Source organism: Dysidea avara, chromosome 10, assembly GCF_963678975.1.
Source record: "Dysidea avara chromosome 10, odDysAvar1.4, whole genome shotgun sequence".
NCBI lineage: Eukaryota > Metazoa > Porifera > Demospongiae > Dictyoceratida > Dysideidae > Dysidea > Dysidea avara.
The window spans coordinates 4,359,777-4,386,067 of record NC_089281.1 but is presented as its reverse complement, the minus strand read 5'-3'; the positions used below and the strand labels follow the sequence as shown (position 1 = coordinate 4,386,067).

Below are 26,291 nucleotides of genomic sequence, written 5' to 3'. Positions count from 1 at the left end.
ATGTAGCAGTCACCTGTCTAAGACCACCTCTATAGTGGCCACCTTTAAAAACAGCTAATGTACATACATGTATACTTAATGACATCATTAAGGAGGCCACTTCATTATTGATGCCATATGTCCCATAGCTGGCCCTATCAGTGAGGTGCTGCTTGCATGCTAACTGTATCATCCTCCACTCATACAATCAAAGTAAACTTTGGCACAATTCTAGCTGGTATTTTATCTACGATTCTATGTTTTAACAAGAGTACATAATTGTTTAGGACAGTATGTAAGTTTGTATAGTTTACCTAAATTTTTGTAAAAACGTTATGGGAGTAGAATTACATAATAATTTGGCTCCTAGCATAGTTTATGATGGAGAATATAATAAGATATTAAGACTTCAATCACTATTGGCTGTATTAAGGTAGAACTGGTTGACAGGGTGAAAATCAATATGCTCTGCCCGCTAGGTACTGATTCTACAGTAGAATGACATATATGTATAGTGTCAAATATGAAAACTAAGATGTTCCTTCCTGGCAACTACTAATTATTTCAGTTATAATGTGCTGAAGGCATGGCAAATAAATAATAGGTGGATTATTATCAAGTATTTCACTTACCAAGGCCTGTCTGAGGTTTTTCTTTGGTAGCTGAGGCTTCAGCAACTAGAATTTCATCATCGTTATCTGTATTTAACGTCAATTAATAAATCTTGTGATTCCACCTTCAATTATCAGGCCTTGTCTGTGGTTGTTCCTTGTTAACTGTTTGCTCCAAGGGTTTGGTAATTTCATTGTTGTCACTATTCTCTGTATTTACTACAAACACTATAAACATAGTACACTGTTGCTTTACTGTGCATCACTTACCCAGGGCTTGTTTATGGTTGTTCCTTAGTAACTGTTTGCAGGGGTGTATCTAGGATTTTTCCAAGGTTCCCTGTAAAGAGCTCGGCTACAACAAGTCACCCTGTAGAGAGTTCAGCTAGAAACAAGTCACCCTGTAGAGAGTTCAGCCACAAACAAATCACCCTGTAGAGAGATCAGTAGAAACAAGCCACCCTCAGGGGCGGATCCAGACTTTTAAAAAGGGGGGTTCCACTTTGGAATTGCAACTTCATCCTGGCTGTAAGTTGAAGACCAAAAAAAAAGTTGTCACCTGCTGACAATAGCTGCCCCTCACCATAGATGCCCTCAACAACTATATTTCCTTATTTATAACTAGATACATAGCTTTGCTACACTACTCCTCAAAAGACTACTGTGACTGCTCTGTTAGAGTATCTCAATTTGACTGCTCTATTAGAGTATCTCGAGTAAGAGAGGCTCTTTCAAAAGGGGGGTTCCATGGACCCCCCTGGATCTGCCCTGACCCTGTAGAGAGTGCAACTACATTTCAAGTCACCCTGTAGAGAGTTTAGCTAGAAACAAGTCAGAGTTTAGCTACAAACAAATCCTGTAGAGAGATCAGCTAGAAACAAGTCACTCTGTTGAGTCTTGTTCAACAATTCCTGTAGTAAAGAACAAAAAACAAGTTAAAAGGAAGATCCAAAGCCAGCTTATGGCTTGCAATACAAAAGCAGTGATACCTAAACCAAAACAGCACAGCTGTACAAAAGGGTATGGCTCCCCAGAAGGCCAGGATGAAAAAAGTGATATCAAAAGTGGTGACCAAGAAATGGCTGTGATGGTAGGTTAATGACAAAATTTTTAACAATGACAATACAGGTGAATTTTGTGCCAAATCCTTGGAGGACGCAACAGAAATTCATCTGAATTGTCATTTATTAAATTTTTGTCATTAATTTACCATCACAGCCATTTCTTGGCTGCCACTTTTGATTTTACAACTTTTCACCCTGGCCTTTTTGAGGGGGTGCACCCTCTTTTACAGCTTGGTAGTATATAAACACACAGTTATTGCATGAATCATAGTCTAGTCTTGTAACGACCTAGTTCTTTTGTAAGCCACGCCCACTTATTGGGAATTTTGGATATTGTCTGTAGAAATGGAGTCATGCTAATTTATCACCAATTCAGTAAGGTGTGCTAAAGTTTGTAGGTATGCACAATGTGTTTTGCTGTCTGTAAACTTACTTTGAACCATGCTCACTAACAGCTGATTGTTAATTATAAAACTTACCTTTTTAGCTATCATATGGCAACCTATTTACTTAATATGCTAGTTGAGCACCAAAATGTAGCTCTTGACACATGCCTCGGTTTTAATGAATCCAGGTCACATCCAGGTCAAACTAACCTGGATTGCTATCTGGTTCCGTGGATCACAGTCCACAGTAGTGACCTCAGTGCTGATTTGGAGGCTTAAGAGGTAGGATAGAAACCTGTGGTCTTGGTATTGCAACCTTTGTTGTTTATTATATAACTATAAAATTAATGAAATAGCTTTACTGCTAGCTTACTTTCTAGACATCATTCACATTGTAGGATAAATGGGAAACTAATGTAATGCTGCTACTGAGTTTGAGGAAGTAAAGCTTGATCCTACTTTGCTTGCTCTTTCTTCATATATTTCACACTGAAATTCACATAGAATTTGCTGACAAGATTTCTATGCAATTACCTGAGCCTTGCCCGTGATCTCTCAATAATAGTATAGAAACATTGCCAGCACCCTGGTGGGTGGGGATTTGGTATCTATGCCTAATTGCTTCACCTTTTGAGCGAAAGCTTGATCAGGCAAAATTATTTTATTGGGTTGATCAAATCCCCTATATAATAGAAACCCTTACTAGGAGCCGGGAAAGGGTGGAGATTTGACCAGCTTCTTTACACAGGGATTAGGATTTGTCAAATGCCATCAGTCCAGGGGATGGGCATGACAATGGTAGGTGCATTTATTACAATTTCAATATTTTTGGCAGCACATCTACAACATACTCAGTTTCAGTACATGTAGAAACTATAAAGCACAGGCTTTAGAGTTAAATGGCTTCATAAAATTGTATGGCAGGTAGCCCCTAATAACTTATAGGATTGACAAATATGGTAGTGTCTTTCCCCGTGGTAGGATCTTTCCTCAATACAGACACTACACAACATCCACAACCTCCCTCTCCACACATCTTTGAGTTCCAGTCAATTGGGCCATACTGCGATCTGCTCCACTCGTTCAGTGTCGTCTTCAGGTCTGCATTAGACATCATCACGTTACCACCATTGAACGTGAATGAAACATTCGTGGTAGGAGGAAGGGACGACATCTGACTTGGACTTGCAGCCACTTCGGTGAGTCTGGAAAAGCATGTGACTGATATATTAATGATCTTATTGATATCCCCAAAGATTACTTTACCCCTAATGATTTGCGATTAAGAAAAGGATACTACAGGCAACTGACGACAAACATTGACTCATATAAATTTTCCTTTTCCCTTCTGCAATTAAACTTTGGAACTCCCTTCCCCCCTATATAGTTAATTCCCCTTCCCTGGATAATTTTCGTAACAACTTAAGTAACTATATCTGTGCGTTATAATCATTTGTGATTTCTGCACAGTAAAAACAAATAATAATATATCTTATCGCGGTGTCCACCTTCCTAGGCTAGAGCATTGTTATCTTTACGGCGTCCAGCACAGAAGGTCTACAATGCCCATGCATAACAAGGGAGTGGCACTCCAATATATTCTATACTCCGATCTTCGTCCTCAGTCAAAACGAAAGTCTAAAGTCAAGCAAGAAATTTGCAGTAGGTCAAAAGACGAACTTCGTTTGTAAGTGTATACCACAATTGATACTTTTAGAGTTGCAACATAAACGTAATTTTACGAAATTTGCAAGAATTTGGCCAAGAGTCAAGCACGAAGTTTTAGCGCATAAGTCAAGAGTCAAGGCTTATTTTTCGACTTTGATCACTTTGACCGAGGACGAAGATCGGAGTATAGGGTATTATAGGAGTTCCACCCCCTTGTATAACACAAAATGGCATAAGTGTGGGATTAAGAGGACATGCTCAGAAACAGGTGAGAGGCTGTCAGGATAGGAAGAGCCCAAAGAAGATATGCAATTGGTTGTCAACATCATGGGACATATAATCAGTTGTCAAACTGTTGGACTGATCTTTGTTTTGTTTGGCATCTTTGTCTTTGTATGTATTTTTTTGTAAACCTATGCCTTGCCACTGTTCCAGTTATTATAATAATAATTATTATTATTATTACTAGGACCGCGTCACATACAACCAAGTAGATACACCAACGTTGCAACCTACCCATTGGGAAAAGTATAAACAGTGCCATAGGAAACACTCAGAGCAGTGTGCGTGTACCTGTGGAAATGATACATATGCATACGTACACAGGCAAGGGAGTTTAACTGGCATCAGAAAACCACACTAAAACACAACCTACACAAAAAACCAAGTTAAGTTAGCTATATTGAAAGTAACTATATATTGTAGGTGACGTGTCTCTGAAGATGACTCAGCAGTGAAGTGAGGCTATGCAGAATAAAGGATATGGTGAAGGCACAATTAGCAATTGATCCCAATCAAGCCAATATGGCACAACAGACTCTGTTGTAACTAGAGGCCACTGGTGATGTACCTGTATATCAGTGGTGTGGCATTGGCACAGTGATCACAGTCTATAATATTATGCATACAGCCATGCACAACATACAGGAGATAGTTACACATTGTTGTATATGTAGCACTGCATTGGCTTCTTGTTTAGCTATTACAGACTCACAGTAGACTAGTAGTTAAGCCGAGTGGAAAATAATTCCAGCCGCCAGCAAGCCAGATGAAGGATGAAGATGTAGACCTATAATACAACTACCGGTACAAGTATTACATTACTCATTACCTTGCTGTTCCAGCTGGTTGTTTAATAATAATAATAATAATAATGCTTTACAGAGTAATAATTCTGAGGGTCTACCAGTGGCCTACACTGATAGCCTAACATATATTAAAAAATAGCTATACCTCCCGCTATACTAACATTTACATACTTAGTTACAAGTGGTTAGATGCAGGATTCTTGGAACAACGGGAACAGGGACAAAGGTAATGGAAACAACAGAGTGAATTGTCAAAGTTAGCTAGGAAATGATTCCATCAGCTGGTATCCCAACTGGTCATCAGCTGGTCGTTCACTGCATGACGCCTGGAGCGCATATCCTGCACACAAAACACACAGTTACAAACATTTAAACATACTTGTAATGTTGTTGCTTACCAGTAAAGTGGCGCCTGGCCTCTCCGCGAACGTTTACTAATCTTCTCGTTCGAGCAATCTGTAAAGTTATGGAGAGAATTATCCATCGCAAACTTGTTGCTGCTCTTGAACAACACAACCTTCTTAATGACTGTCAATTTGGTTTTCGCCACAAACGCTCTACTGTTTCTTTACTTTTGGAGGCAGTTAATGATAGGGCAACTTCTCTGGAACAGCGTAGTAGTACTCACTGCATTTTCTTAGACCTAGCAAAGGCTTTTGATTCTGTTTCCCATCCTCGTTTACTGTTGAAGTTGGAATCTCTTGGAATCTCTGGTGATATTTTGATTTGGTTAAAGGCATTTTTAACAAGTCGACGCCAGCGTGTTGTAGTTAATGGGAGGTTTTCCTCATGGCTTCCGGTTACCTCAGGGGTGCCCCAGGGTTCAGTCTTAGGCCCTCTTCTTTTTTTACTTTTCATTAATGACATTTCCTCTGTTATATCTCACAGCAAAGTCAAACTATTTGCTGATGATGTCACGATCTACAAGGAAATCTCATCACCTGATGATGTTAAATTGTTGCAGTTTGATCTCTCAAGTATAGCTCAGTGGGCGAAAAAGTGGCTCTTGCGTCTCAATCCAATTAAGTGTGATAGCATAGTGATTTCCAACAAGCGTCCCCCAATTTTACCTTCATACCATCTAGATTCTTCTGTTATTCTGCACCATCCTGTAATTCGATACCTAGGCATTATAGTTGACACAAAGCTGAAGTGGAATGAACACTGTAAATATGTTTCAGCTAAAGCTACTAAAGCACTCAATTTTCTTCGCCACTGCCTGTTCAATGCTCCTTCATCCATTAAATCTACTGCTTACAAATGTATTGTCCGCCCCGTTATGGAATATGCCAGTCCAGTTTGGCATCCTCATACTGCTAAAAACATCAATGCTCTGGAATCTGTTCAGCGTAGAGCTGCCCGTTGGGCTTCCAATAGTAGGTGGATTCCTTCATCTCACTGTTGGAGTAAGTCTTCTGACGAATGCATCCAAGCATTAAAGTGGCCTACCATTCAACAGCGTCACAACTACTTTACTATTTGTTGCATTCATGATAGTCTCTACCACAGGAATTCCTTACCATTTAGTGAACATTTTCAGTTGTCCCAAGCTCCCACAAGATGTCACCCTCTATCTCTCCGGCCTGTGACATCGTCTATCAATTCGTTTCGTTACTCTTTCTTTGTGAACAGCCCATTTCTGTGGAATACCATACCCCATACCATCCTGCGAATTAAACAGCCACCCTTGTTCCGTTTAGCCCTCCGTCGTTTTCTTTTTTGAATCTTCTGTATACTTAATGTTCTTGTTTTGTTAGTATTTATTTTTGTTCTTGTAGTAGTTTTGTTTTACAGGTGTATTTGCTTATGTCATTGTTTTTGTAATTTCTGGTGTGTATGTGCTTTTTGTGGGAAGTACGCCTACAGGCTTGTCCTTTTGTACAACCCGGTCTTTTGACAAAATTGATAATAATAATAATTAAACAAGGGCGTGGTGCCGGGCGTTATATAGAATTTCACGTACGGTAAAGTCATCAGCACGAACAGGCGTACTTATTATACGGTTGTGCCTTCATTCACAGGCGAATCTATCCCCGCTTAGTTCATGTCTCTAGGCCTCGTAGTTTTCTCAAACATTATTTACTGTTTTGCTATATAATTATTTCAACATATAAAACGAACCCGACTCGGAGTGGGCATCAATTAGACGTTGCTCAAAATCAAGCTCTTCGTTTTATCGTCCAAAGTGACTACAGTCTTCGTTATGACGGAGTATGTCGCACCCGTTCAAGCGAGATAGACAACCTGACATTTCCCCACCAGCCAAGGAGGGCAAAACCATTCACTACGCGTGTGTTTCGTACAGCGAGAACGTTGAAAATGACTGTATCAGTTGTGACTGGTGTGGACAGTGGGAGCACAGTAAATGTGCTGGCTTAACTGAAGATGAGCTGAAGGTACTTTTTAACATAAACTCGCGTGTCAAGTTTTTCTGTAAACTTTGTCAGCCAAAAGTTGAAGTAGCGTTTAAATTTTTTGATGACATTCAGGAAAAACAGAACTCAATAGCTGCAAAGATGAATGTTATAGAAGAGAAGTTGACTAAATCTGTAGCTGACCTTAATTCACGATTTGAACAGTTTAACAAACAACTCACAGCTGCTGCCACCCAGCCAACAGCCTTGCAAAGCAAGGGAACACAAATGTCAACAGTAACCCCACAGAATTCAAGTGGTACATACAATCAGCCTGCACCTGTTAGCAAATTTACTGTGTCAAATAATTTTACAGATCGTAAATTCAATGTTGTGGTGTATGGTATCAAAGAAAGTCCTACTGGCACCCCAAGAAGTAGTCGTACCAAGTCAGACATTGATTCCTGTGTTAACATCCTGAACAAAGCTAATGGTGACATTAGTGATCTTTCTATTAGGGACTGCTTGCGTCTGGGAAAGTTTAATTCATTTAGAACCAAACCAAGACCTCTACTAGTGAAACTATCCCGTGCTTTTGATGTAGCCACTGTCTTATCCAGTAGATCTAAAATCCCTGAAGGCATACAAATCAAACCTGATATGAATAAAGAGGAAAAACTAAAAGAGCAAGTATTACTAAAGGAGCGTTGGAGCTTGATTTGTTCCGGAACTGACAAAAAACACATTAAAATTCGTTGTGCCAAACTCTATGTTAAAGGCCAAATTTATGGTGAAGTCATTAATTCAACTTTCATACCTAATCCCAGAACTGAATCGTTGAATTCTTCCAGCGACAATTCTACTATGGAAGTTGGAGATGGATCCACATCCAACAATGATACACCTGCATATTATGTCCAACCATTTACTAACAAATATCGGATGTACAGACCCTAAATGTCAAACAGTGTCAAGAATATAAACTCTTTCCTTCACTGTAAATTTATGGCACTTGGCTAATGTTTTGTAATTATGATTAATATCTGTGCGTTACAATCTTTTGTAGATTTCTGCACAGTATTTATATAATATATAATAATAATAATATTTATTCATTCATTATATTAATGACGTAATTTTAACCGCATTTCGTATTATTCTTACTGCTTGGTTGTATAATTATTCATTCATTATTAATGACGTAATTTTAACCGCATTTCGTATTATTCTTACTAATTGGTTGTATAATTATTCATTCATTATTAATGACCTAATTTTAACCGCATTTCGTATTATTCTTACTAATTGGTTGTATAATTATTACTGTGTAAACCTCATGCAGAGTATACAACACAGATAATCATACAAATGAGTGCTATAACAAATAGTGTGCTAGTTTATCTTTAAATTGTTGATCATCACCAGTGACTCGGGGAGTTTATTCCACATCTTGGTAGTTGAGGGTAGGTAGGAGTGTGCAAAGGTTTCAGTTCTGATGGAAGGGATGGTATAGCGGCATGAGTGACCTTGTGTGACTGAATCCAATGGTGTCAAGCTTATGGTGGTTTCGACAAGAGTCTTCTCAATTTTGTAAAACAATAATAGTTTTAGGTAAGCTCGCCTGTTTGCTAGTGTGGGCCAGGATAAATGGTTTAACATACTTGCAACACTGCTGTATCGGGAGTATATAGTCATTCATCACAAATCGTGCCATATTGTACTGTATTCTCTCTATTTGATATATCTGAGTTTGTTGAAATGGACACCAAACTGGTGCAGCATATTCAAGAATTGGTCTAATAAAAGATTTATAACAGTTGGACTTAATTGTTGTGGAGCACTGGTATATATTCCGTTTTAGGAATGCTTTGGCTGAGCTGGCTTTGGAGCTAATTTCATTAATGTGGTCCTTCCAAGTGAGATGGCTGTCAATAACGACCCCTAGATATTTGGCTGAAGTAACATTTTTTAACTGTTGGCTGTAGATACTGTAGTTATATTTAAGGAAAGTTTTCTTGTTAGTTATGGCTAAGTGTACACATTTAGTGGGATTAAATTTCATTGACCATAAGTCTGCCCAGTGTTCTAGTTTATTAAGGTCATTTTATAACGTGTGGCAGTCATTTTCGGAGTCAATAACTCTGTATATTAAAACATCATCCGCATACAGTTTGATTGTACTATTAACAGAAGTAGTTGTGTCATTAATGTAGACTAAAAATAGTAGTGGGGCTAGTACTTATAACTTGGTACCCCTGAGTCTAAGCACTTTTATTTTGTGTAATTTTGTGTATATATGTTGTCTAAATCTTATGATGTTATCATTCATACAAAGTGTTTCAGATGTTACAAACATCTTGAGCAACAGGAAACTGTGCACATGGATTGCTATCTTCACGGCAGCCAACTTTCTAACTGTAGGGGCCTGTGACAACTTCAGATGGCAGACTGCCATAAACAGAAAAATCTGTGATCTTTCTAACAGCCTCATACACTGTCTCTAACAAGGAAGCCGAACAGTTTGGCAGTTATTTATCCATTGCTATAATATGTAGCTACAGTGTATGTAGATTATAGTAAAGGAAGGGTATTATAGTAGACAACAGCTAGTCTATAATTCGTCACTAAATCTGGTATCATGGGAAATGTTACACAGTTTGTCCAATAATAAGCATCAATTCCTCAAGCAGTTTCACAACATTCAAATGTAACATGGATTGTAACTGTTAATAATATAAAGTTCAATCTTACTTCAAGTTGACACTAATTATATAAAACAGCGTACATGGCAAAGTAGATATTGAGATCATTATGACAAGTCAGAGAGAGATCAGAGGGATGTATTGGAGATACTGTCAAGACCCAATGCAACAGGTTGCCATCTGAATTTGTGGACACAGAATTTTATTGCTTTGATTTCATTAACTGGTATTGCAAAGCAGGCTCTCATTAAATCTTCTAGCTGCTTACATGAGTTCCATGCAGTATGCCTTGCAGTACAGGTATTGGTATATAATAAATAGTGAAAATTATTCAATAATCTTTTATGATTTGGACACCCTGCAAGGGTGACTCCAGGAATTTTGGTGACCAGTTTCCAAACTTTTGCTATACGCAAATTTAAATCTAGGGAAGTAAATTTTACATTTGAAACATATAACAGACATGGATGTTGTTCTGGGTGTCTTGGGGGCATGCCCCCAGGAAGATTTTCAGATTTTAACACTCTGTTATAAGATTTTGGACTATTGTTTTACTGCGTTGGCACACGTAAATAAAGTAGCTAGCTAGCTACTTACAGTTCTTAAGAGAAATACAAAATGTGGCTGTTCTGTTAGAGTGGTTGACCGCTCTATTAGAGTATTTCAAACTGAACTTTTGTACCATTGTAAATCACTGTAAAATATAATTTTGATTACCTGAATTTATTTATTTATTTATTTATTTATTTGTACTGAGCAGTCAGCCCTGCTGGTATGCTCAAGAAAAAAACAACAACAACAACAACAACAAAAAAACAGTTCTAACTTAACATACAGTAAACCAATTGTTCGACTAATTACAAGCTAGTACTAGTGTGGTAATATGATTGTAAAAGTGATGTGAACGAATCTGGATCAGACGTTTCAATGATGTTAACAGGCAAGGTGTTCCATTCTTTAACAGTTCATAGGCGGTGGAAAGGGGAAGGGCTAGGGGGCTGAAACCCCCCTCGGTCTGCTGAGGGGGGGGGGGGGGGGGGGGGGCTAAGCCCCCCCTCAGAATGTTGATACCACGCCGAAATTATCCTTCTTGGAGTGGGGCTGCAAACCGCAATAAAGATCGAGATACTCTAATAGAGAAGTCACTCTAATAAAGCAGTCACAGTATTATAGTGTGTAGCGAGCTATGTAAGGATTTTTATGTAGTTTATCAGCTATGAATGCATAGTTGGTGAGGTGGGCAGCTATTTTCAGTTGGTTGTGACCCTTTTTTTTTTGGTGTCACTGGCCTCACCAAACCAGATACAATGTAGTCATCATTTCCATAAGTCTGGGTCAGCCCAACCCCCCCCCCCCCCACCCTTTGTATCAACTACTTCCTCCGCCCCTGACCTGAATACACTTAACCAGTTTCTGGAAACTTCAGAAACTCCCCTAGATCCACCCCTACCCTGATAGATAGCTACATGGGGGCTAGCAAGGAACTTAACCATTCACCTATGTACATATGTCCATAAAAAGGAGTCCAATGCAGGAATTCATAATGTGTATATGTATGTAGTTGACAAGATAATCATAGAACATATATACAGGTGATAGCTCCAGAGTGAAATACATTAACTTCAGTGCAACCTTGGACAGATAATGATATTATATTCACAGGGACAGTTGCATGCTGTTTACAAAAAAACACTGAAATCATTCTATTATGACTGTGCGCAAAGCTTCTAAGAGGCTTCACTATGGACAAAAATGCATGAGGTCCCTTTGTTGATCAGCCACTGACAATATTTTTAATTTCCTTTTACCTTTGTTTCCCTTTATGGCAGAGGCAATAAAACACAATTTATTTTAAACATCAATGCAAATTTTAACATGGGCTGAAAAAGTTAGCCAGAACATCAGAGATGTATGTGGGTGTAGACATGCATTGAAACACTTACAAATAAACATGTATTATATGTATGTGGGAAATCAATATTGTGTGTTGTAAAACAACTGCAATTAGAAATAAAAGTGTTACAAATACATTGGTTGCTCTTTAAGTATATAGTATAAATTAATCTAGTCACAAAACTAATATTCATAACAGACGTAAAATTGTTTAAAGAGTAAACTGAGATGGAGCTACCAAACATTTTTGCTGGATATCTTCCACTGTAGCTGGTGCAGCTATAGGAACAGAAGTATAGATAGTGCTTATTGCAAAAAAAAACCACCATGGTAACTTACAAAGAGAAAAGAAGTCTTTGTTGTTGATGTCTGCTCTGGCAGCTACAATAGCTTTCTTGACAGCAAACAATATTGAACTGCTCATGCACATCGGAGGTTCACCACATGCTATAAAATGTAATTAATAGCAAGTTTACAGGGAACATAACTACACAATTTTCAAGCACCTGAGGAAAAAGAGTTTAGAATGCACTATATTTCAGCCATATCCTGAGTAAATGTGTTATATATCTTATAAGAAAATTATCAGAGATAGAATTTTATTATGCCAAATGACTAATCAGTTCTTACCAAAAACTTATCACACATTGTACTAGTATAGTATATATGCTACTGTGTACCTTTTGAGCTCAGTATTCCCACAGGATTAGGAGCATTCTTGAGTAACTCCACTCTAAAGTCAATTGGTATATCTTTACACTCAGGAGGTTTATACTCCTGTTATGAAATGTTACTAATATAATATTTACAAATGATAATAACATACCCAAGTGTTGTGAGTTAATATTTCTCCACTATCCTCGTCATAGGAACATTTCTCTGTCAACCAGTAACCCAGTCCCATGATATATGCTCCCTCCACTTGTCCAATGTCAATTTCAGGATTAATACTAGGGTGTTATGATTTGCATAATGATCAAGGCCCTATTTCATGGTAGCTACGTAACTTTTATTATTATTATTATTATTACTAGGCCCGGGGCACATATAACCAAGTACAACTACCAACGGGGCAATCTATAAATGGGGAAATCTACAAATGGGGCATGTACAACAGTGCATGACCAGCACAGTGAATAGTGATAGTCACAGGTTTAACGATAAAATAACTATTTTGCAAAAAAATAAATTCTTGTAGGCTACATAAGTACAAGTATAAGAAAAATTAGGACTACACTGTAGAGTAGGAACAATGTACATGTATATGTGTATATGCAAGTAGTCAGCAAATTTTTGCCGATTAGTTAAAAGTATAATGCACCACATATTGCTAAACTGCATGTACTCACTTAGAAGTTTATCAAGTTATCTAGCTTAACACAAGGTTCATTCACTAACTATGTTTACATGGTATTACATGTATAGCTATATTATGTGGTTTGCTTGACATATCATGTGAAGAAACACAAAGAAAGTCACGAAGGAAAGAATGCTACCAGTCCGGATATGATGAAACAAACAAGAGAAGTGTGCTTGACTTTATCCAACCAATACTGTAATGTCGTTATGAAGAAAAATCAAGGCAAGTTTTTGGGTGATGTTTTATCACCAGCTGCGCCCACCCTGTCATCATCTTTACTATGCAGTACTATTGTACTGTATAATAAATGTGCCCTTGGGATGGTGCTACTGATGCAAGTTTTCGTACTCAATGGAGGATTTTAATAGTGTTGCATATGGTGACTGTTTTATTAGAGTATTTGACAAGACTACAAAATCTTGTGTACAGAATTAGTGTGTGTCTGTCTGTCTGTGGGGAGGGACGGAGACTGTCGGTTGAGTGGTTTCCACAGCCTCAGCCTGTGCATGGAGCTAAGGTCCATTGGAGAGACAAGGCGAGGCAGGACCTGATTCAAGAGATTCAGTACTGCCTTGCCAAAGACAGGAACATGTAGAGAGATATGTGCCAGAAGGTGCAGAACACTACTCTTTCTGCACAGGAACTTGTCACCATAAATTTCAAAGTAGACAGGGTATTGCCAGACAAGTATTAAATGACATGTCCACAAGGGAGGAAGAGGTAGCCATGGTTTGGTTCACTAGCAATAGTGTGAGGCATCGTCCAGTGGATGGCTTCACTTTAATGGTCAATGGTGTATGTGTGTGTGAAAGGAAAGTGGCATGTGCCCTGTACCCCCTCCCACCACTGTCAATAGCATTGTAACCTTTCGCTTTTGATACATGCACTGTATATTTGTGGAAATTTGATGTTTAATAACACATAAAATATTATAGTAATGTCAATACAGTACGTACACATTATGTGCTATGACTTCAAGTTCGGTGACACTAAACTAAGGGCAGCCATACAAGGTTAATTTGACAGCATATTTGTGGTTATGCACTACAAATGCAGAAACCCAGACCATACTGAAAAATCTCAGTGGACTAACTTATGTACGTACATGGACGATATCCGCAATGACGAAATTTGATGTCATAATTGATAAAATGGCCGTGTTAGTGTGGGGGTTTCAGAGACTTTAGCACACAGTATTCGAAATGAATGTTGTCTATAGTTTTCTACACTTGGAACCAGAAGATAATAAAGGTAAGAAGTAGTACACGTACCGTTATGAGGCAAAACGTGTTCCAATAAGGAAAGCAGACCGAAATTTTTAAATTCGGACACAACTAGGCTTATCTGTATTGCATTATATACTATATGTCTCACCTTCGCCCTTTTTCGAATTTATAAATGCTATCATAGGGAAACACTATCTCGCCCAATATCTCCCTGTACAAAGTCCCCACACTAGCACGGCCATTTTGTTTTTCTGACGTCAGAAAACGTCATTGCGGATATCGTCCATTGTCCAAAGTGGCAGAATGGATCAGATAAAGCATAATACAATTTTAAAAGGAGACTACTGCAATTCATGGAATGTATGCAGTGGCCAAAATGAATGATGATTTTAGATTATGTGGCGAAAACCAGTTACTGATGAGGAAGTTTAAACATTGTAATTGAGTGGACATCAGAGATACCCTTTCCACAGCAGTGTGAACATGACAATCACAAAGTTCACGCAATGTACTTATTCCTAATAGAGCAATCACCAATATGTGGTCAGTACAATTTATTGCTTCACACTATCAGAGAGTAGCTGGGAAAGAAATAACACTTATTTTGCTTAAATTATAGTACAGTTGCCATTACAGTATTTTCGCCGGTCATGAGAACTGTGTGAAAAATCGAACACAATGACCATTAACATGAAGGGACACATGCACTTAGCAGGCGGACATTCAAAAGAGATCAATCTAAGAACTAATTGATGTGGCACAACAATACTGCAAATGACAGTCAAAACCCTTCACCTTATGATGTGTGGTGATAAACAAAAGCTAAATAGAGCCTACATTATTGAGGTAACTTTCAACTACTCTATTAGCATATCTTGATGCACTTGACATTAGTGCTGCCACAATATGTGACTAGATAATATAGCAAATCAACAATATGGGTGCAAGAGCCAAAAATGAGAAAACACCAGCATGAAGTTGCTGCACTATCAGGCTAACAATTTCCATATCAAACTCCTCTTCAACTTGTCAGGTCTGCTTGTGGTAGACTGTTTTCTGGCAGCCTGTATAACCATGCCAGATGTCTGTACAGGTTTGTGAACAGCAGGGAAGTGCTTTTGGGGGTTTATGTATACACTCTGGACAGACGATCAGTAAAGCTGAATGTGTGATGTATGTTTGTTTTGTGAGATTTCAGTCTATTCCTGCCTCTGATGGGCTGTTTTGTGGTCTGGTGCCTTCAATTACCATCCTCATCCATTTTGTAGTCTGTCTCTTACCCACCCTGCCACCCCGACACTCAGCCCCTTTTTGAGGACTCATGATATAGCAACACTGGTGAAAAATCTACCTAAAATGGTGGGAAACTCTACAAGAGTTATTTTGGCCACCAGGTGTTCTTAAATGTTATGAATTGCTCCATCTTTGTTGAAAAATCCATACGTGTAGTTGCCAAGGCTGGTGAGTAACAATGGATTAAATTATTAAAATACATTTTTTCTCTGAATCAACAATGCACCCACAAGGTAATTTTCCAAAATCCAGTCACACATAGAAAAACTCCATATCATATATCACCAAGGTTTATGTCACGATAGAAACTTATATTATGATAACTAACTATAACATGACAAACTCCTCCTTGTAAATTAAAATATCTAAGTTGGACATATACCTCAAGTTAAAGTTACTCATTTTAAAGCATCAGATGAGAAAAGTGGTTAGCACTCTATAGAAACCTTAAAATCTCAGTTTACTTCGGGGTTGAATTGTGCCCACCACTATAAACCATCAACGCATACTTAATTAAATAACAAATACCATATGTCTGGCCTCCCCACAGCATTGTACAGGGTACAAAGTGGTGCATACCTACTGTGCATCCATATTATAACATACCTGCTGGTTAGAGCTCGATATCTTCCGTCTTAGTTGAGATATCGCCATTCAAAAATACATAGTCGCCCATACAAATTTTACAAAAACGTCCCCACACTACAGTGGCTATTTTACATCTGTGACGTAATTTCGGATAAGGCTCATTAGGATATCACAACATTTTATTTCTACTAAATACATAACACCCAAGAAAATTTTAAACTTTAGACCCTCTGAAATTGAATGTGAGACGGATTTCAGCAGTTTAATAGAATAGCTACTACTGAATACTCTGATTTGCCTGACTGCTACATTAGCGTGACTGTTCTATTAGAGTATCGCGATCTTTTTAGTTATGCTCGGACCTGGGCCTCGATTCCCGCTACGCCTCTATCAGCCTGGTGCTACCTTTCAGTCCTACCTCTACTTAAATTACAGAAACTTACAACACTTTTAGCCAGTTTAGTTGTAAATCTTGGGCTCAGTTGTTTCACCCTTTCAATGCCACTCAGCAGTAGCCGTCCTTCTGGTCGAGCAGCTAGTCTATCCCAAACACTAGCTTTCTATGTAGTATGACGGTACCAGTATGATACTCTAGCCAACGGCGGTTCATCCTAATCCGCTGAGTTTGTCTTGAAAAAGTTCAAAGTAGTATCTAACGCCAAGTTAAACGTGCAGTGCATAGCTATGAACTGGTTGCTATAAGCTAAAACCGGTTCCGAACAGTTCTCAAACCGGTTATACAAGTTCAATGTTTACTGTTGCACGTAGTGCATATAAACTGGTTGCCGTACACTCAAACCGGTTATACGAGTGGAATGTGTTGTAACTAACGCGTACTGCGTTTGAACTAGTTACCAGGTACTGAAGAGGTGTTACTATGGATAGCTCTATATAGAAAACCTAACTTGGTAATGAAGAGTTGCAGAAACAAACCTGTCGTTTTATTTAATGTTCGGATATCGCTTCATCTAATACCGGTTAGTGTTCTGTTCTATACCTTGTAGTTTTGTCTGTGAATTAATTATTTATGACGTCACGTTTGTATTATTCTTATTACTTGGTTAAATAATTACTAGGACCGCGTCACATACAACCATGTACATACACCAATGTGACAGCCCCCTGGTGAGGCTATTAGGTGGTGAAGGCACGATCCCCAAATCAACTCAATGTGTCACAGTAGTGACAGATTCAACACAATAGTAGCATCGTAACTAAAGGCCACCAGTAGCTAAGTGCCAGTACATCATTGGTGTGGTAATGGTACAGTGATGTGTACACAGTATATGCATACACAACCTACAGGAGATGCACAATACTGTAGGAGTATACAAGCCAGGTGAACCAGATAAAGGAAGACAGCCAAGCCAGCCAGAGCCTAGTAAGCTAGGTAAAGGAAAAATGTACAATAATACAAGAAAACATTTAAAACATACTACACTCTTTAATAGTACAAACAGACAACCAAACCAACCAGAGCCTAGCAAGCCAGAAAAAATATAAAATACAAGACATATGTACATTACAATACAAACAAACATACTTGTCCTTGTTCAGCTGGCATGTCAAACCTATTCAGGTGTCCTGCAGCCATAGATACACGGAGCGCATCCACTGGCAGCTGGCATGGCGACTTGAGACTTAGTGTGCCAGCTGGCAACACTTTCAAACACAATCGAACAGCAACTCGTTTGTCTAAATAGCCATTTGAATCTGCTCGATTGGTAGTAGGTATATCACATGCTGTTTAGATTGGCATTAAATAGAGTTGTCGTACGTTTCTATCACCTCCACGGAAACATTCACCCATTATACGATTATCTCTTCATACAACATGGATTCTATTCCCGGTGAATGCGAAGCCCTAGGCGTTGTAGTTTCTCAAACATTATTTATTATTTATTAATTATTTATTTATTTATTTATTCATTCATTATTAATGATGTAATTTTAACCGCGTTTCATATTATTCTTAGTACTTGGTTGTATAATTATTATGTATAATTGGTCAAAAAGAAGACAGGGTCTTATAAAACCTAAATCATACAAATGAAAAACATTGATTATACAAAAATGATCTAAATTAGTCTTAAAACTTAGTACATTGGGAGAACTGGCAATTTCATAGGGTAAAGAATTCCAGTTATTAATTATCTAATCCAAAACAGCCAAGCTGTAAAAAAAGAGTGCGGCCCTGAGAAAGGCTATGGTGAAAAAAGATGTGAAATCCAAGGTGGCGGCCAAGAAATGGCTGTGATGGTAGGTTAATGGTAAAAATTTAAATAATGGCAATTTACGTGATTTTTTTGCCAAGACAAAGCGGCACAAAAATTCACCTGAATTGTCATTATTAAAATTTTTACCATTAACCTACCATCACAGCCATTTCTTGGCCGCCACCTTGGATTTCACATCTTTTTTCACCATAGCCTTTCTCAGGGCCGCACTCTTTTTTTACAGCTTGGCTGTTTTGGATTAGATTTCACTTCTTTTTGTATTTGTATACCCCAAAGCCGGCCTATGGCCAGCTTTAGGGCTTTTTAACCTGTCATTTTTTCTTTACTATAGGAAGAAGAAAAGATGAAGCAGGGTGATTTCTTTGTAGCTGACCTCTCTGCAAGGTGATCCTTCTAGTTGATCTCTCTACCGGATGACTTGTTTGTAGCTGAACTCTCTACAGGGTGATTTGTTTGTAGCTGAACTCTCTACAATGTAATTTCTTCTAGCTGATCTTTCTATAGGGTGATTTGTTTGTAGCTGAATTCCCTACAGGGCGATTTGTTTGCAGCTAAACTGCTGAACTCTCTACAATGTAACTTCTTCTAGCTGAACTCTCTACAGGTGGCTTGTTTCTAGCTGAACTCTCTACAGGGTGATTTGTTTCTAGCTGAACTCTCTACAAGGTAACTTCTTCTAGCTGATCTTTCTACAGGGTGATTTGTTTGTAGCTGAATTCTCTACAGGGCAATTTGTTTGCAGCTGAACTCTCTACATGGTAGTTTCTTTGTAGCTGAACTCTCTACAATGTGACTTCTTATAGCTGAACTCTCTACAGGGTGACTTGTTTCTAGCTGATCTCTCTACAGTGTAACTTGTTTCTAGCTGAACTCTCTACAGGGTGATTTGTTTGTAACTGAATTCTCTACAAGGTAACTTCTTCTAGCTGATCTTTCTACAGGGTGATTTGTTTGTCTCTACAGGGCAATTTGTTTGCAGCTGAACTCTCTACATGGTAGTTTCTTTGTAGCTGAACTCTCTACAATGTAACTTCTTCTAGCTGAACTCTCTACAGGGTGACTTGTTTCTAGCTGAACTCTCTACAGGGTGATTTGTTTGTAGCTGAACTCTCTACAAGGTAACTTCTTCTAGCTGATCTTTCTACAGGATGATTTGTTTGTAGCTGAATTCTCTACAGGGCAATTTGTTTGCAGCTGAACTCTCTACATGGTAGTTTCTTTGTAGCTGAACTCTCTACAATGTGACTTCTTCTAGCTGAACTCTCTACAGGGTGACTTGTTTCTAGCTGATCTCTCTACAGGGTGACTTGTTTCTAGCTGAACTCTCTACAGGGTGATTTGTTTGTAACTGAACTCTCTACAAGGTAACTTCTTCTAGCTGATCTTTCTACAAGGTGATTTGTCTGTAGCTGAATTCTCTATAGGGCAATTTGTTTGCTGCTGAACTCTCTACATGGTAGTTTCTTTGTAGCTGAACTCTCTACAATGTAACTTCTTCTAGCTGAACTCTCTACAGGGTGACTTGTTTCTAGCTGAACTCTCTACAGGGTGATTTGTTTGTAGCTGAACTCTCTACAAGGTAACTTCTTCTAGCTGATCTTTCTACAGGGTGATTTGTTTGTCTCTACAGGGCAATTTCTTTGCAGCTGAACTCTATACATTGTAGTTTCTTTGTAGCTGAACTCTCTACAATGTAACTTCTTCTAGCTGAACTCTCTACAGGATAACTTGTTTCTAGCTGAACTCTCTACAGGGTGATTTGTTTGTAGCTGAACTCTCTACAAGGTAACTTCTTCTAGCTGATCTTTCTACAGGATGATTTGTTTGTAGCTGAATTCTCTACAGGGCAATTTGTTTGCAGCTGAACTCTCTACATGGTAGTTTCTTTGTAGCTGAACTCTCTACAATGTAACTTCTTCTAGCTGAACTCTCTACAGGGTGACTTGTTTGTAGCTGAACCCTCTACAGGGTGATTTGTTTGTAGCTGAACTCTCTACAAGGTAACTTCTTCTAGCTGATCTTTCTACAGGGTGATTTGTTTGTAGCTAAATTCTCTACAGGGAAATTTGTTTGCAGCTGAACTCTCTACATGGTAGTTTCTTTGTAGCTGAACTCTCTACAATGTAACTTCTTCTAGCTGAACTCTCTACAGGGTGACTTGTTTGTAGCTGAACTCTCTACATGGTAGTTTCTTTGTAGTTGAACTCTCTACAATGTAACTTCTTCTAGCTGATCTCTCTACAGGGTGACTTGTTTCTAGCTGAACTCTCTACAGGGTGATTTGTTTGTAGCTGAACTCTCTACAGGGTGATTTGTTTGTAGCTGAACTCTCTACAAGGTAACTTCTTCTAGCTGATCTTACTACTGGGTGATTTGTTTGTAGCTGAATTCTCTACAGGGCGATTTGTTTGCAGCTGAACTCTCTACATGGTAGTTTCTTTTTAGCTGAACTCTCTACAATGTAACTTCTTCTAGCTGAACTCTCTACAGGGTGACTTGTTTCTAGCTGATCTCTGTACAGGGTGACTTGTTCCTAGCTGAACTCTCTACAGGGTGATTTGTTTGCATCTGAACTCTCTTACATGGTGGTTTCTTTGTAGCTGAACTCTCTACAAAGTGACTTCTTCTAGCTGATCTATCTACAGGATGACTTGTTTCTAACCGAACTCTCTACAGTGTTATCTGTTCATAGCGGAACTTTCTACTGGGTGATTTGTTTGCAGCTAAACTCTTTGCATGATTGTTTCTTTGTAACTGAACTTTCTACAATGTGACTTCTTCTAGCTGATCTCTCTACAGGATGACTTGTTTCTAACTGAACTCTCTATAGTGTGATCTGTTCATAGCGGAACTTTCTACTGGGTGATTTGTTTGCAGCTAAACTCTTTGCATGATTGTTTCTTTGTAACTGAACTCTCTACAAGGTAACTTCTTCTAGCTGATCTCTCTACAGGGCAATTTGTTTGTAGCTGAATTCTCTATAGGGTGATTTATTTGAGCTGAACTCTCTACATGATGGCTTCTTTGTAGCTGAACTCTCTATTAGGTACCTTCTTCTAGCTGATCTGACTACAGGGTGACTTGTTTGTAGCTGAATTTCCTACAGAATAACTTGCAATGTAATATAACTGTGTAAATTATACATGCAGCTGAATGCTTTATTAGGGTGACTGTTCTATTAGAGTATCTCGATCTCGCATTTGTTACACGTAGTTGCCTTTCGAATCATAACTCAGTGATTTGTAATCTGATTCTTCTGTACTACTGCAAGAACTTTCTATGATGATTATTCCAGCTACATACTGATTTTCAGCTCGTTGTTCTAAGCGGTTTGCCTGGTAGACACGAAAACTAATAGTTTTTTTATTCATAAAAATCGATCGCGTAATTTTGACACAGGTTGGGTTTTGTGTCATATCTCCATGGTCTTTATCCCGATTCCTTTCAAACCACAAAAAGGCACTCCTACGATGGTTGCTCCATCTACATATCAATTTTCAACTGATTCCTCCAAGGGGTTTACCCTGTAGGCGTGACAGACCTTCGACCTTATTTTACGCAAATAATCGGTAATAACTCCGTGAATGTTCATCGGATTTCTACCAAAGTTGGTACGGAGATCCGCCTTAATGAGCCCTGTAAGTGTGCTAAATTTCAGCCCAATCCGAGCACGCATTCGTGTTTTATGGCGAATTTTGCGAAGTGTGCGAAATGAAGAAGATGAAGAAGAAGAAGAAAAAGAAGAAAAACGAAGAAATTAAAACGAAAGTTTGTTCGCTCGTATCTCGGAAATGGCTGGAGCGATCTAATCCAAAACAGCCAAGCTGTAAAAAAAGAGTGCGGCCCTGAGAAAGGCTATGGTGAAAAAAGATGTGAAATCCAAGGTGGCGGCCAAGAAATGGCTGTGATGGTAGGTTAATGGTAAAAATTTTAATAACGACAATTCAGGTGAATTATGTGCCAAGACCAAGCGGCACCAAATTCACCTGAATTGTTGTTATTAAAATTTTTACCATTAACCTACCATCACAGCCATTTCTTGGCCGCCACCTTGGATTTCACATCTTTTTTCACCATAGCCTTTCTCAGGGCCGCACTCTTTTTTTTTACAGCTTGGCTGTTTTGGATTAGATTTCACTTCTTTTTGTATTTGTATACCCCAAAGCCGCGGCCTATGGCCGGCTTTAGGGCTTTTTAACCTGTCATTTTTTCTTTACTACAGGAAGAAGAAAAGATGAAGCAGGATGATTTCTTTGTAGCTAACCTCTCTGCAAGGTGATCCTTCTGGCTGATCTCTCTACCGGATGACTTGTTTGTAGCTGAACTCTCTACAGGGTGATTTGTTTGTAGCTGAACTCTCTACAAGGTAACTTCTTCTAGCTGATCTTTCTACAAGGTGATTTGTCTGTAGCTGAATTCTCTACAGGGCAATTTGTTTGCAGTTGAACTCTGTACATGGTAGTTTCTTTGTAGCTGAACTCTCTATAATGTAACTTCTTCTAGCTGAACTCTCTGCAGGGTGACTTGTTTCTAGCTGATCTCTCTACAATGTAACTTCTTCTAGCTGAACTCTCTACAGGGTGACTTGTTTGTAGCTGAACTCTCTACAGGGTGATTTGTTTGTAGCTGAACTCTCTACAAGGTAACTTCTTCTAGCTGAACTTTCTACAGGGTGATTTGTTTGTAGCTGAATTGTCTACAGGGCAATTTGTTTGCAGTTGAACTCTGTACATGGTAGTTTCTTTGTAGCTGAACTCTCTATAATGTAACTTCTTCTAGCTGAACTCTCTGCAGGGTGACTTGTTTCTAGCTGATCTCTCTACAATGTAACTTCTTCTAGCTGAACTCTCTACAGGGTGACTTGTTTGTAGCTGAACCCTCTACAGGGTGATTTGTTTGTAGCTGAACTCTCTACAAGGTAACTTCTTCTAGCTGATCTTTCTGCAAGGTGATTTGTCTGTAGCTGAATTCTCTACAGGGCAATTTGTTTGCAGCTGAACTCTCTACATGGTAGTTTCTTTGTAGCTGAACTCTCTACAATGTAACTTCTTCTAGCTGAACTCTCTACCGGTGACTTGTTTCTAGCTGATCTCTCTACAGGGTGACTTGTTTCTAGCTGAACTCTCTACAGGGTGATTTGTTTCTAGCTGAACTCTCTACAAGGTAACTTCTTCTAGCTGATCTTTCTACAAGGTGATTTGTCTGTAGCTGAATTCTCTACAGGGAAATTTGTTTGCTGCTGAACTCAGTACAAAATGGTTTCTTTGTAGCTGAACTCTCTCCAAGGTAACTTCTTCTAACTGATCTTTCTACAGGGTGATTTGTTTGTAGCTGAATTCTCTACTGGGCAATTTGTTTGCAGTTGAACTCTGTACATGGTAGTTTCTTTGTAGCTGAACTTTCTACAATGTAACTTCTTCTAGCTGAACTCTCTACAGGATGATTTGTTTGTAGCTGAACTCTCTACAGGGTGATTTGTTTGTAGCTGAATTCTCTACAGGGCAATTTGTTTGCAGTTGAACTCTGTACATGGTAGTTTCTTTGTAGCTGAACTTTCTACAATGTAACGTCTTCTAGCTGAACTCTCTACAGGATGACTTGTTTGTAGCTGAACTCTCTACAGGGTGATTTGTTTGTAGCTGAACTCTCTACAAGGTAACTTCTTCTAGCTGATCTTTCTACAGGGTGATTTGTTTGTAGCTGAATTCTCTACAGGGCAATTTGATTGCAGTTGAACTCTGTACATGGTAGTTTCTTTGTAGCTGAACTCTCTACAATGTAACTTCTTCTAGCTGAACTCTCTACAGGGTGACTTGTTTCTAGCTGATCTCTCTACAATGTAACTTCTTCTAGCTGAACTCTCTAGAGGGTGACTTGTTTGTAGCTGAACCCTCTACAGGGTGATTTCTTTGCAGCTGAACTCTCTACATGGTAGTTTCTTTGTAACCGAACTCTCTACAATGTAACTTCTTCTAGCTGAACTCTCTACAGGATGACTTGTTTCTAGCTGATCTCTGTACAGGGTGACTTGTTCCTAGCTGAACTATCTAAAGGTGATTTGTTTGCAGCTGAACTCTCTTACATGGTGGTTTCTTTGTAGCTGAACTCTCTACAAAGTGACTTCTTCTAGCTGATCTATCTACAGGATGACTTGTTTCTAACTGAACTCTCTACAGTGTGATCTGTTCATAGCGGAACTTTCTACTGGGTGATTTGTTTGCAGCTAAACTCTTTGCATGATTGTTTCTTTGTAACTGAACTCTCTACAAGGTAACTTCTTCTAGCTGATCTCTCTACAGGGCAATTTGTTTGTAGCTGAATTCTCTACGGGGTGATTTATTTGAGCTGAACTCTCTACATGATGGCTTCTTTGTAGCTGAACTCTCTATTAGGTACCTTCTTCTAGCTGATCTGACTACAGGGAGACTTGTTTGTAGCTGAATTCCCTACAGAATAACTTGCAATGTAATATAACTGAGTAAATTATACATGCAGCTGAATGCTTTATTAGGGTGACTGTTCTATTAGAGTATCTCGATCTCGCATTTGCTGCACGTAGTTGCCTTTCGAATCATAACTCAGTGATTTGTAATCTGATTCTTCTGTACTACTGCAAGAACTTTCTATGATGATTATTCCAGCTACATACTGATTTTCAGCTCGTTGCTCTAAGCGGTTTGCCTGGTAGACACGAAAACTAATAGTTTTTTTATTCATAAAAATCGATCGCGTAATTTTGACACAGGTTGGGTTTTGTGTCATATCTCCATGGTCTTTATCCCGATTCCTTTCAAACCACAAAAAGGCACTCCTACGATGGTTGCTCCATCTACATATCAATTTTCAACTGATTCCTCCAAGAGGTTTACCCTGTAGGCGTGACAGACCTTCGACCTTATTTTACGCAAATAATCGGTCATAACTCCGTGAATGTTCATCGGATTCCTACCAAAGTTGGTACGGAGATCCGCCTTAATGAGCCCTTTAAGTGTGCCAAATTTCAGCCCAATCCGAGTACGCATTCGTGTTTTATGGCGAATTGTGCGAAGTGTGCGAAATGAAGATGAAGAAGAAAAAAACGAAGAAATTAAAACGAAATTTTGTTCGCTCGTATCTCGGAAATGGCTGGAGCGATTTTCTTCAAATGTGGTATGTAGACTCCCCTAACTGGGCGGCACGTCTCTAGCAAATTTGGTTCCAATCGGATAAGGGATCACAGAGCTACATAGGTGTGAAAATTGCGTTTTCTTTCTTCCTGTTAATATACTCACGGTGTGGCGCGCCGGCTTCTTGGGCCGCACGACACACTACCGTGTGTCTTGATTCTCTGTGAAAAAGCAAAGCATTGTGTTGAAGTCTTCTTAAATTTCTTATAAATCTTAAATCCATTAGATCTAGTGCTGTAACTGGTGTTCATTGTAAAAAAATATTCTTTATCTACTAATACTGTTCCATTCAAAATTTTATACGTCATAATTAAGTCCGTACGATTTCGACGGTAAGATAAACTAGGTAAATTGAGACTTACCTTTGTCCACAATCAAACAGAATGTCACTTCTAAGGATCTCAATTTCTCCAGTGAGAACATCTATTTCAACCTCAGTACAATTCACACCATAAATATTGTAGGCAAATGGGTCTTTTGTTTTCAAATTCACCCTACAAAAAGAGACAATGTTATACAAAGGATATAAGGAATGCATCCAGACATAGGTGGGAGCAATGGGGGATGAATTCCCCTTAGTCTGCCTCCCCTCATAATGATATCTTGCCGAAATTATCCTTCTTCAAAAATGCTTCATAACAGTGGTCTCTCCATTATCTGAACTCACTGGGCCCTA

General features: G+C 38.7%; 1 protein-coding gene across 2 annotated transcripts in view; it reads right to left on the bottom strand.

Moving 5' to 3' along the window:
- Positions 1–11,710: 11,710 nt before the first annotated feature.
- The window catches only part of LOC136237220 (uncharacterized), a 351,388-nt gene continuing 336,807 nt past the window's right edge, over positions 11,711–26,291 (bottom strand). For both annotated transcript variants that reach the window (XM_066027544.1, XM_066027543.1), the window contains exons 33-37: positions 25,978–26,109; positions 12,572–12,695; positions 12,426–12,522; positions 12,085–12,192; positions 11,711–12,024 (exon numbers count right to left, since the gene is read on the bottom strand). In XM_066027544.1, the coding sequence (XP_065883616.1) occupies positions 11,957–12,024; positions 12,085–12,192; positions 12,426–12,522; positions 12,572–12,695; positions 25,978–26,109 (529 nt within the window). In that variant the 3' untranslated portion in view covers positions 11,711–11,956. The remainder of the gene's footprint in view (positions 12,025–12,084; positions 12,193–12,425; positions 12,523–12,571; positions 12,696–25,977; positions 26,110–26,291) is intronic.